Source organism: Anabrus simplex, chromosome 2, assembly GCF_040414725.1.
Source record: "Anabrus simplex isolate iqAnaSimp1 chromosome 2, ASM4041472v1, whole genome shotgun sequence".
Lineage (NCBI taxonomy): Eukaryota > Metazoa > Arthropoda > Insecta > Orthoptera > Tettigoniidae > Anabrus > Anabrus simplex.
In genome coordinates this window covers 1,124,093,417-1,124,107,489 of record NC_090266.1, presented here as the reverse complement: position 1 = coordinate 1,124,107,489, position 14,073 = coordinate 1,124,093,417, and the positions used below count along the sequence as shown (strand labels likewise).

General features: G+C 37.7%; 1 protein-coding gene across 2 annotated transcripts in view; it reads right to left on the bottom strand.

The window, feature by feature from the left end:
- Positions 1 to 14,073, bottom strand: part of Lfg (Lifeguard) — a 132,646-nt gene that overhangs the window by 94,074 nt on the left and 24,499 nt on the right. The window contains exon 2 of one of the 2 annotated variants that reach the window (XM_067139726.2): positions 10,408 to 10,474. The exons of the other annotated variant lie outside the window; for it this stretch is intronic. Within the exon in view, the coding sequence (XP_066995827.1) occupies positions 10,408 to 10,462 (55 nt within the window). The 5' untranslated portion in view covers positions 10,463 to 10,474. The remainder of the gene's footprint in view (positions 1 to 10,407; positions 10,475 to 14,073) is intronic. 2 annotated transcript variants of the gene reach the window in all.

Below are 14,073 nucleotides of genomic sequence, written 5' to 3'. Positions count from 1 at the left end.
AAACCTGCATAATTGTTCAACGACTGGTTCTGCCTCTGACTACAATTCCAGTTTCACCAATTTCAAGAAGAATTGTTTAATATTTAAAGAATTTATTAATCCACACACATTGCAACATGTGAAAGATTAAGATAATTTATACAATATGTATAACTATTGTATGTATTATCACTCTTAATGATATTGTTAACTATTGTGTTAGTACACCTATATATAGTCGTTACAAACAACTTTTATTCCTATTTGAAGTTAAGAACAAAAGAAATCTTGCTCATAAAGATACTTTTATGGAGTAGTTTTTTTAACCAAAACATCAATCCATTGTATAGAAGAAACTATGTACTATTCTCAAAATAGATGTAACATAGAATTTGAGGGATGATCTCACATTGCGTAAATAATTCAGGGCCATGACCTAGTTTTTAAAAGGTAAATTAGCTGATTATGCTTGCAAGGAGAAGCAAAACATGTACCATAACTAATGTAAAATAATTATATCCTGAACATAAGGATTATCTAGTATTGAATAGGTGGATAATAAATTACTTTCGTCATTTAATTAGTATACTGAACTTCAATAGTCATAAAATGAGATTAATCACTTGTAACTTCAAGTTCTCTGCCTACAGAATTCCACCTTCCTTTGGTTTGAACAGCTGACAGCTTAGCCTTCGTTGCGACAGCAGAGCGCTGCACTTAGTCCTCAATTTCCGTGTTGTCTTCTGAGGAATAACCAATTTCACTCTCATCGGACAATACAATCGCCATAAATATCAATTTCATTGTCAGACCTCTTATTAATCAAAATATTACTTATATCTTGCGGAGCAAGCTCGCATCCTCGAATCAATCCCACTATTATGACTTGTATTTATTTACTATCGGAGAGTGGTTGTTTCTACGGACACCAGAGATGGAGGAAGAGAAAAATGTGTATTGTCAAGTAATAGTCCCGCAATGCACTCAACGGAAATAGAAAACAGTTCCCGGGTGTTGTAATTTTTAGCAAAATTGCGTAAGAATTTAGGTTACATAACTACGGATGCTTTGACAGAACATACGATATGTGATAAAACATGGAATAATGTTCACTGAACATATCAAACATCCCCAACTTTGTTCTAAAAGCCCGCCAGTACAATGTCGCAAAACAATTTCAAACATTCAACATGAAACATTAATAGACGGCAGTACTATTCGGGCGCAAACTTCGAGAACGTAAATAGATGTCTGTACTGCTCATTGGGTTAACGAAAGAACAGAATATAAATATATTGTTAGAAGAGGCTACCAAATTGAATTTATCGAGGAAAGCCATAAAAAAGGATCCGGAAAAGTATCCAACATACTTCCCCTCTGTTAGCTCCACCCTACACAGCATTCCCCATACTTCCCCTACTTCTCCTTCCACTTCCTTTCACCTACCACAAGCTCCTCACATTACAAACTCAATCAGTTGACGACACTCCGTAAGGGAGGACGCTAAACACAACACGACTGACTATGGGGTAAATAATTTTGTATATCCTTATACACCTCACCAATAAAAATTCTTACAAGGTTTTCTCCTTTAAAATACCACCTTTGTTATGCAACTCTTTTCTTGTTTCAGACTTATTTCAACAGTAACTTTAAATTCAACTAAGGTTGTTTTCACAAGTACCCCGACAATCATGTTTTAAGATAATCTCATATTCTTAATTTTATCTTCAAGATTCTCCAGCCTAGAAAGAAGACCCCTTACATCAGTTTTATTTGTTAACTTGGACACTGACTTGTTGAAAATTTTAAATGAACCTGAATGAACATTTTATCTCATAATCACAAGTGTTATTTGTCTCATCAGTTTTTGTTAAATCTTTCAGCTGAAAATGTTCCATATTTGGAACAAAACATTCTATTTAGTATTATACCGGTACTCAGAGATTAAGCTGGATTTATGTAAATAAACTATAAGAAGCTGACAAATATTGGAAAGTGGCAATCTCATTGTAACATAAGCTTTTTTTTTTTTCCCCCTCCAAATGGTTTAACATCACATGTACACATACAAGTTTTCACAGAGAGGGATAGAGAAGTGCTAGGGCAGAAAAACTAAACACATTGGCTTGTCCAGTAGCGTGCTTCCCACCGAACGCTGTTGTCGCACTAACACAGAGTGGCAAGAAAGATCAGACATTGTTCTATGCTCACAATGTGTACACAAACATTTTCCTTAATGTACAATGCACTCCAAATTGAAATACATGTGATAGAAGCCCTAATCCTACAATTATTCAGGCTTACAACAAACTCCACACATTCTTATGATTACAGCATGAAGCACGTCGAGTAATCTCTCCAGTAAGATATCACGAGTTATTTGTGAACGCAGTACTCAAACCATGCTTAGCTGTGTTATTACTTGATAGGACGTAATCTTTTTTGAAAGTTGCTTTACGTCACACCGACACAGACAAGTCTTATGGCGACGATGGGGTAGGAAGGAGCTAGGAGTGGGAAGGAAGCAGCCATGGCCTTAATTAGGTACAGCCCCAGCATTTGCCTGGTATAAAAATGGGAAACCACGGAAAACCATCTACAGGGCTGCCGACACTAGGGCTCAAACCCACTATCTCCCGAGTACTGGATACTGGCAGCAATTAAGCGACTGCAGCTATCGAGCTCGGTGAGGATGTAATCTATACCCAACGACATTCTGAGGAGCATTTCCAGTAGAGTCTTAGGAAGCTAAAATACATACAGTAAATTCAATTCAATAGTTACCAGTATTTGAAACCCTGGTTTTCAATACAGCATACATGTAAGGTACAGAGCCTTTATAATTAATTTCCTCATTCATTAGGTTCACCGATTTCTAGCCATTTGAAATTTTCTTTTATCACATTGCTGGACTATTATTTTTTTTCCCCCTAGTGATCTCAACATTCTTTCTACCCTCAGAAGAATATTTGATACTGTATGCACTCATACTGCAAGCTTCACATCTGTATCAAACCTAAATATTTCAGCACCTTCAACATTTTCACTCAATGGGAGAAGCACACGTTTAAATTATCCCTCCAATTCAAGAGCAGACAGTATGTCCCAATACGTGGTCGTAGAATCGCAGGGTTAGGGCGGACAGCTTCAGAATTTTTAACGCTGCCACATATTGCCAAAATAAATTGAATCTGTACTGTTTGTCATATATCAAAAGAAATAAAGATAAGCACAGGAAGTCATTGAGGTCATTTATCTCAGCAACAGCACTATTCCCTTGGCAGGTCAGATAGGCAAGCAAATCTGACTGCCCTTATGTTTATAGTTCAATGTTTGCAAGAACTGGTTAACCAACATTTATCACCATTAATGAATTCCTAAGTGCAAGAATTATTTATTTTGCCATTAATATTTGAGTAAAAACTATCACCAAAAATACTCAGTCTAGCCATAAATACTGTTCCAACTTGAAAAGTGAAAAATGCAAATATTATGAGAAGTATTTTAATTTGCTGTTAGTATGTTCTTACAGGCATTCTTTACACAAATCACCAATCACTTTTCAAAATGGTCACCTTTGGCACAGATACAGGCTCCACGAGTCTTGGTGGCCACTTTATGGCGGAACGGAGGACATCCAGGAGGAAATCAACCACTGATGGCAATAAGGAAGGCCTTAAACTTCCAATGGTGGGGTGCATCTTCTTGCAGACTATGCCCTCAAGCACTGACCACAGTCTGTAGTCCAAAGGGTTCAGGTCCAGACTGCTACTGGGCCAATCGTCAGCTGAAATGAAGTCTGGGACATGATGCTGAAGCCACCCTTGAGATGACCTAGCTTTGTGGGCTGGAGCAGAATCCTGCTGGAAAGTACGGGGATGGATTTGAAACAATGCGAACAATAGGCTCCAAAACAGTGCTTTCGTAAACTCTGGCGCTGGTTTTAACACCCTTTTCGCAGAAATGCAGCTGGGTGGTGCCAGAATAACTCACCTCCCAACCACACAATCACAGAGGAAGGATGATGGGCCCTCTGAACTTTCGGAACCTTTTTACTGGCTTTGAGATGATGCATAAACCCTGTCGTTTTGCACATTTAAAGATTCTGCAATAGTGAATACATTTTCATCGGTGAAGAGGAAGTTTTGATGACCATTTTGTGCGTAACGTTGCGGGAGACGTTGACATTTAAGCACACTCAGCTTCTTTAGGCGTGTCAAGGTAATGTCCTGTTTGTTGGCGATAAGCCCGTAGTCCGAGGTCCTCTGAGAGAAGCCTTGACATTGACCGTTTCAAAATGTTCATTTCACGGGCCACGATAGCTCGCTTCCACACTGCATATCAGAATACGAGCCACCACAGCCTTTTTTGTGGCTGGAGTCCCGACACTGCGTGGGCGACCCTCCCTCGGACGATCTTTTACAGTCCCAGTTTCAGTGAATTGCTCAATGGTCCGGTACACAACCATAAGACTGATTTTCAGCTTTTGCAGCGTCTTGAAAATGTCACTTAAGAGATTTTCCAACTTTACGTAATGCTATTACTGCAACACAATTTTCATAATCACCCCATTCCATGTTGAAACCTGGAACTAAATGCTTCCTCTTTCACAGACAAGTTAACAATGGTTCAAGGTTAACACGTTCACTACGTATTAGCAGAGCGTGACATACCCGCCAACCTGAGCAAAATATTTGTGTGGGACTCTTTTAAGTTGTAATTATCGAAGTTCTGTACGTTGGTAGGACTAGTTCTATATAACTCATGGACTTATCCCACTCGCGCCTGGTGCGTGACTCGCACGGTGGTTGAAATCTAGAAGTAATACTGGTCACCAGACGGATCACGCGCCATGCGGGTTGGTCGATTACTGTACATTATTTGCCGTGGATAGCAAACAAATGCATACAGTATGTTACAGACATATTCATATTTACACTTTTCTATTACAGAATTCAACAAAAATGAAATACTTTGGCTAATTGGGTAGGTCTCATGATGTTGAAGGAACCACATTGTCGACCATCGGAAAAAAATATAAATAAAATGATAACATAAGCATCACGACACAGTCAATAATGATTACTGCACGTTATTTAAGTTACTTATAAATGGAATGAGGAATAAATGACAATTAGAAGTGAATCGTTTGTTGCAGAAACAGCACTTCTCCACTCTTTGACACTATATGAGTTATTAATACTGCCATGATTAATGCACGAAGGGCTACCATTCTGTGCAGAAAAAACACTTCTACCTGTCAGTCGCGAATTAAAGTTTCCGTTTTGTGCAGAAAGAACACTTATCCTGGAGAGGTGTTTTTTTCCCTTCACTTGAGTCGCTAGGAAGAGGTGTGAAAAAGGAAGAAAAAGTCGCGTTTCATATAAATCAATTTATGCAGTTTCAGTATGAGGCAAATCATGTCTTAGGAAAATTCTGTATTGATGGACTGTGCGTTCATACTTTCAAGTTGCTTATTTCTGCAACCCGTCTCCCTGTGTTACTAACTAGACTTGTTTATCCACAAGGCTGTGTTCCATTAAAGGAAAAGAAATTAGCAGACATAAAGAAGTTGGAATCTTACATAAAAGAACACCATGAGTTTTATAATGAACTGTTTGCATGGACAACATCAGTGCAATAGAAGTGAGAAGCATTGTTCAAAGATAAGAGACATGTTACTTGTATTATATTGTGTTGTTTCGTTTTATATATATTTTGAACATTGGAAAGGGACATAAGGAGTATTCTTCTGTTTATTTTTCTATACAATGTGGTCTAATCAATATGTGCAAATAAGTAAGTCTTACAAATAACTATTAAATAATGCTTTAAAACACTATTTCCTCAGTACAAAATTTGTACTTTATTAAATAAAGTTCCTTTTGAAATTGAAATGATGTTAAAATCAATGTTACACTTCCTTATATTCTCATTAATGGTGTTTGTTGCAGAAACAGCATGTCTCCACCACTTTCAACAAAGTCTGTAAAGGAACATATTTGACTAATTTATACAAACAACCTATCTGTAAGTCATCTCAACAGTAGAATAAGCATAAATATTGGAAGGATAGAAATGACATTACACACTACAGTTTTTCCTGTTTTCTGAAAATTTGGTACGTTGGAGAAGTGTCGTTTCTGAAACAAACGATTCAAGTTCTTTCGTGTTATACACATACATGATACAAGAATAAACGACATTTACAAGTTCAGTTCTTTTGCTGAACATCTTGTAGTGGAATTTATTTCAAAAGCGGAACCACTCTTAATTCTCCTGAAGAATTGATAAACCGAAAATGCAGTGTCTTAGCTCGAATTGAAGTGGTCTTGCTGCTCAAAGATCCCATAAATGAATGACGACATACTGTCCGTCAAATTTGGCGATCGAGAATATTTCCAACAAATTAATATTAAAAGTTTCATTGTTTGCCGGAGCTGTAATTTGTCATTTGGGAAGTAGTCAGTGAGCTCCAAACCAGTTTTTTTCTTCATTCAGAGGGGCGATCTATTGATCCAGCTTCGACAAGGCCAAGGTAAATCACGTGACGAGCTCGTGCTGTCCTGCCACGTGCGAACGACTGACAGCCAGCTTCTCGAACAGTCTGAGACAATTACGAGGGACCTGATAACCAATTATAGTCTTCGTAAAGTACACGCCTAATAAGGATATAAAAAGCCTTGTTCCGAGTAAATCACTCTCTTGGATGTTCGATTCTCTGCTGGATAACTCCCTGCTGTTCGACTCGAAGACGCTACATTACTCGACCACGTGGGAAATAACTTTGCAGTATGAGCAGACGCCCGTTCCGCCACAATTTAGTGGAGATTGCTAACTAACTCCTACGGAGTAAAACTCAACTTAAAAACCAAGTTATCCAGGAGAATATTCAGTAATTCTGCGTGTTTGTGCCTATATTAAAATTTACCGTCTCAGTTACAGCTTTCACTTCTGGAACGCAACAGAAGGCAACCTGAAGAACGCAGCACATCAAGATGGATAATTCTTCAATAATCTACACCTCAACTTCATTGTGAGACGTCTACTGCCGTGTCTCCATGGATTTCTAAAATGCGAGGCGTATCTGGTCAGGAGAAGGTGACTGACTGGGGAAATGCTGGAATGATTGACTACTACCTGGAATCGAACCTCATCTAAAACTTGAGTACCATTTAACAATTTTATTTCTTTCTCATCTTTTGTAAAACTAGGTCTTTCTTCTTTAAATTGTAGATCTTAGTTTTGGTGTAATTAGAAACGTTTCATTTTTCCATTTCTTGAGGTGTCATGGTAGACGAGTGTCGTGTGTGACAAATTTGGAACCTATTAGAGTAGATGTGTAGTCTGTCTTTGAATGACTTCCCATGCATATGAGTTAGGTATCTAAAAATCACTGACCACGCGATAAACCTTCTTGCTTTGTAATACTGAAATTAATCGGACTTGAATTTACGTGTACAACTTGAGAGATAGGGTCGAACCTAGTGTCTTTTTAAGATCACTTGTATTCTTTAGGATCGAGTCATCTGATTTTACGATATTTCAGGATTGACAGATGTAATAATCACTTGAGTAATAATAAAATTAACTAAAGGTCGGGTAAAAAGAGAAACGCTCGTGAGCCATAACTTATCTTAGATTCCTTATATGTGAGATTTAATGTGCTCTGTTCATGAAGTGCCTGGAATACGGCAAATCCTGCAGGATATTTATTATGTAATTGAGCAATTGGATAATTTATTTGTGATTGACTCGTTCTTGTGTCATTGGGAGCACAACGGAACTTATTGTAAGTAGAGCACGTGTTGCGTGTGTATTTCACGGATAGGGAATAATAAATAATGCGATTAAGGCTCACGGACGCGATAGTTGCGACTTGTAACTCGTGTGATGGTAGTGATTATGGATTTTACTGGAATCTTCAATTATATTTCCAAAATTTAGATTAATCTCCATCGTTGCGAGAAGAATATTTCAACCCAAGTGATAAGCCTAATTTCGATCACTAGTCACTATTGATGATAGAATAATTTCCATACACGAATTTATCTTCTACTGAATGTTGACATGGCCATGCTTAAAAATTAATAAACTTATAAGGACAGGATTTGATGTAAATGTATATAAAAATACGCGTTTCCCAGTATGAATGTGGTGTGTGTATATATGAGTATTTTCCATGTAGCTTGATTGGTCCATTTGATTTAATCTGGTCGTGTACTTGCGGTGACACAGATTACGTTCATCGTTGTGTGCCACCTTGAGAAGTTATTTTTGCGCCCTTAAGGGAAAATTTAATAAGTTTAAGTCAAGGAAGACTAGGAAAGGATTTTATTTAGTTGATTAGTGTGATTTAAAAGGAAAGATCATCTCATTTTCGCAAAGGCATACGATTTGTAAAGTAAATTATTATTTAATTAGCTCACGTGTGGATAACAAAATTTTCCAAGATATTTATGTTTAAAATTTTGAAACATTTTTAAATTAATTTGAAATGTGAATGCCATGCAGATGTCGGAATTAAATGTTCACAGACAGCATAATTATCTGGAATTCTTAATGATAATGAGTCACAATAATTAACTGAAGAACAAGTGTTTGAAATATAAATGATAATTGCCATGTGGGTAATGCAGTGAGATACATTAATTAGAAACACGATCGTGTGATGGTAAAGAACGTGTCACTCAAATAAGGCTAGAGATTAATAACAACAATTAGGAAAATTTGAAATTAACTGATTTTTATTAAAGCTTATACTGGTGTAATTGACGAATGTCATGTACTTTAAACGTTAAAATTTATTAGAATTCAGCTTAAATCACGTGTGTAGACTGCTGTAAATTCATGAAACCTTTAACTACTTTTGTTATGGAACCATCATCGAGACAGCTGTCTAATTATTTTTTAAAAACCCTCTGTTAAAGTTTTTGAATTCTTTCAGCCAAATATTTAATTTTAAAAGGTGGTAGAGGCCTAATTTTTGTTTGATTTTCGTTCCAGAACAATAAGGCTGTATGTCGAGAAATACGTGCGATTCTCAAACACTGCGGAAGAAAAGAATGTTATGAAAGTTGATTGTAAACAAAAACCATCAAGGATACTTTTTTTTGTGATATGCGTATGTCAATAAATGTCAGAGTGTTGTTTTAAAATTTATTTTCTTCGCCTGGTTATCAACCCCTTTCCCTTAAATGCCTCTAGAAAACTACAGCCATGAACGAACGGTCCACCTCGGGATCTCTCACTCACTGGCTGGGCTTAGCTAGGCAATATTGGGGGCAGTATGACGACAACTATGGAGAGGAAAAACGTGGGAAACTGAATACGCAAGCGGAAATATGGCTACAGATGAATCTGCTAGTAGACTGGACTTACACGATGTGCGGGATGACAATTAGAACCTTTCTTACCATGCGGGAAACCTGTGATTTACATTTACTAGCAACCGTCCCATGACGCGCTAGGCACGTGCTCCGCCCATGCTTATAAAGTAGCGTCACGCGCCTAGCGTGTAATCCGCATTGAACGTGTTAACATGCGCACACTGGTAGTTCTTTACCTTCCAAACTGGTTATACAGTGTGTCAAAAGTTTATAACAGCATTTATGGCTAGACTAGGTACAAAGCAGGATATGACAACAAGAAGTTTTAGACAGAGCCCAACACTGAACAGTATAATATATGCATTATCTTAAATGTTACATTCAGTACCAACTGTGGACATTAGGTACCATATTGTCTTACAAAGAAAGTCAAGCAGACAAAACATTTTCCAGACAAAACAGGCTTATGAAATTCTGGGAGAGGCAAACCACAAACTTACACCCACAATGGATCAACTTCTGTGACAAAAAGCAAAAAGCAAGCAAAAGGAAAATGTTACACAGTTCAATGTACGATGAAGCTAGTTCCGCAACTACTACCACGATTACAAAGCAATTGTCAAAGCCCCCAAGGGAACCCATCATGCTTCTCCTAGAGAATATAAAGACAAGTTGCTCTTCATTTCCACAGCCTTCAATATCTATCTACCCACCCTCCCGCACCCTAGGGTCTTACCTTTAAGTCATTATACAGAAATGACTTTTGCATTAAGATAACTACTAGATTCTCCTTTCCCCTTAATCAGTATCCTCATTCGAATGTTAGGTATTGGTCCTTTAGCATCAGACTTAGTATGTTACAAAATGTTTATACATCAGTCCGCTAGAAATGCATCAGATTAAGTCTAGTCTGACGATGCATCAAGTATTTCTAACCAATCTCTGTGTAGAAAAAGTTCTTAGATTCACTCAAATTTAAACAAACTTTTACATTTAACTGAATAGCATTAAGCTTGGCAGTGTGAAAAATAAAACTACAGTGAAAAATGTAGTTTTAAGGCAAAAAATTACAATATAATCTTGACTAGATAAAAACCTTGAGGTCCTGGATAGTAGCCAGAAGTTGGTTGGTTTGGCTGCCACGTCGTCATCGTCGTGAGACACTGAAAACCATAACAATGCAGAAAATAATGTAACAGGCTACATTTAGAACTATGGCAGGATAGTAAGTTTTTAGTACAAAACAGAATGCAGATTATTACAAGAGTGGATTGAGTGAAAAGTAATGGCTGCATGAAGTACATTATTTTGTATAGCATGGAAATTTTGTAAGCCCACTTCAAAGGTGAATGTGTTTCAATGAATGAAAATGTTTCAAATTTTGAGATTATGGAATAGGTTATTTCTTATGAAACCATGAAAGTCTCATGGAGCCTTATCACTTTCAAATCATCTCTGTTAAGCAGCCCTATATGTAAGAAGGCAACAGTTTAGAGCTCCCTGTGAAGAACTTGTTTCTTGCATCATAAAATGTAAATCCCTTCCTTTCTAGAGTTAAAACATACTATATTAAGATTAAATACATGGAGACACATTAACTCACCAGTCTACTAAAATTAACATTTATTCCTGTTTCGATTGGTAAACCAGGTGAACACAATTCAAATTTTACGTTTACATCAAGTTACAGGATAAGAAGAACCAACCAGTTATCTTATATCTTTCTGGGCTGCCAAAGATTAAGGGCCAATTGCAGAAAAGGTACTTAGACAATGTCTACGGTTAAACAATGCCTAAGTATGGCTGCTGCATTGGAAAGACATTTATCGCTTAGACACTGTCTAAAACCGATGTTCAACCGGTCATGTTTAAACACTTGATGTAGATGTTGATTCCCATACGGAACCTAAAATATTTGTCCTGAATGAGTAAATTTATAATACCAATATAATGCCAAGAATGAGTTAGCTGGAAAATTTATAATGTCCAATAACGGACCATTATATTGGTATTATAAATTTACTCATTCAGGACAAATATTTTAGGTTCCGTATGGGAATCAACATCTACATCATTTGATAGCCAGGCAGGCATCTATTTTTTGGAAATGAGACATAGCTCTCATAGTGCATTGGCACTGCTGGTGGCTTCAAATAGCCTATGCAGTGGCCTCCACAGTATGCACTAACCTTGCGTCTTGGGTGGTGTGCTAAGTCCCAACTGACGAGCCTAACTTAGCACACGAGGGCGAAACGCAGGCAACCAAGAATGAGTTAGCTGGAAAATTTATAATGTCCAATAACGGACCATTATATTGGTATTATAAATTTACTCATTCAGGACAAATATTTTAGGTTCCGTATGGGAATCAACATCTACATCATTTGATAGCCAGGCAGGCATCTATTTTTTGGAAATGAGACATAGCTCTCATAGTGCATTGGCACTGCTGGTGGCTTCAAATAGCCTATGCAGTGGCCTCCACAGTATGCACTAGCCTTGCGTCTTGGGTGGTGTGCTAAGTCCCAACTGACGAGCCTAACTTAGCACACGAGGGCGAAACGCAGGCAACCAAGAATGAGTTAGCTGGAAAATTTATAATGTCCAATAACGGACCATTATATTGGTATTATAAATTTACTCATTCAGGACAAATATTTTAGGTTCCGTATGGGAATCAACATCTACATCATTTGATAGCCAGGCAGGCATCTATTTTTTGGAAATGAGACATAGCTCTCATAGTGCATTGGCACTGCTGGTGGCTTCAAATAGCCTATGCAGTGGCCTCCACAGTATGCACTAGCCTTGCGTCTTGGGTGGTGTGCTAAGTCCCAACTGACGAGCCTAACTTAGCACACGAGGGCGAAACGCAGGCAACCAAGAATGAGTTAGCTGGAAAATTTATAATGTCCAATAACGGACCATTATATTGGTATCATGTTTAAACACTGCCGAGAGCACTGTTTAACCTCAAACGAGAGGAGTGAATCACAATCAGAGGTTATGTACCATGAAACATGTAATTTGTATTATGTTGAGAAGATTCCGGGAAGAAAGGTCACCCGCTCCTAAATCGTAGGAATTCGTTTTACATGTATGGGGAGGTAGATCTTAAAACAAGGTTTCGCTTTTCAAGAGACTTGTTTCACGAGACTGACAAAGGGACAGTCCGGTAACTGTCAACTTTACTACAATTCTTGGCAACATATATTTTATTATATACATGGGGTAATTTCCATGGAATTATTGGTCACTTCGACTACATATCAGAATTAAGTGTCCCGATCGTCAGAGGGCTGTCATATCAACCGGGAGAGATTCACTTATATTTACTGCCAAGAGAACACATAATAGTGAAAACTAAGAAGTAGGTTGCATGGTTTTTTATATAATTATATAATCGTATAAGATTTCAGTAACTATCAGATAGGAAAAGGCAAGTGGTGATTACTGTTTGAAGAAGACTGTGGAAGAAGAGCCGTGGCCATAACAGCCCTAGTATTTGCCTGGTGTAAAAATAGGGGAAACTACGGAAAACAATCTTCAGGGCTGCCGATGAAGCGTTTCGAACCTACAATCTCCAGAATGCAAGCTACATCTATATGGCCCACACACCACACTGTTACACATTACTATTGCTTCATCTTCCCTTCGTTGAAGCTACCGTATTTATGAGTAGATTACACTCACTGTAACAACACTATAATCAAAGCTATACTTCCCTGTACGGTGGCGTGTCTCTTTAGTGTCGAAAACATGATATTTAATTTCCACCGAAAGTGATACACTTATCTGTGGGCACATCATGCTCATACTTAGCCATATTTGAGTAATGTGTAGGAACACAAACAGCTGACTAGCATTCAGCGCACGCACATACTAATTTCATTGGTAGTGACAAGCAAAGAGTTGCATGAAAGATACTTCTGTCTGCATTTTCAAACAAAAATTGAAACTTTAAGCAATGTCTAGTTAAACATCGACTGAACATTGTTCGTGCAATGGAAGATCGTGCTCGATTTAGAAGTCGTTTAGGTAGAAGTTTAAACTAGTCATCGTTTCTGCAATCGGCCCTAAGTGCCTACTGTGTAACATAGCTGCTTCTGCTAACGTGAAGTGACAATTTATACGAAAGCTTAACATTTTTTATTGATGGGCAATATCACGACCCCAGTCACTACAGGTGAGATTTTGTGCTGGACAAAGCCGAGGCAGGACAGATTTTTTCTGGGTACTCCCTTCCCCCTCCCCGTCATTCATTCCAGCTACACACCAAAATAATTTAATTCCATCTGTCATTCATTACTTATTGCCCCAGGAGTGTGACAGGCTTCGGCAGCTGGCACAATTCCTATACTCGTCGCTAGACAGGGGCTTCATTCATTCCATTCCTGACCTGGTTGAATGACTGGAAACAGGCTGTGGATTTTCAATTTTCAATATCATGACAGCCAATTAACCATTTGAAACAGCACCAATAAACATTTTCCAGAACAATTTCAAACTGAAACTTAATATTTTAATTTTTAACTTTTTTTATAAAATCATGGAGTATTAACAAACCTTTATTACTTTTGGTATTTTATTTCATTTAGCAGCTTGGCTCAGTGATCAGTTCTATGCAAACACATGTGCATGTGTCAATTTCCTAACTTGCATGGTGCTAAGGACAGACAGGCTACTGAGCAAAACAATTTGTTCAATATGAAATGGAGTATCTATAGCCTAATACCAATTGAATAGGTGAAGTTGAGGTTCA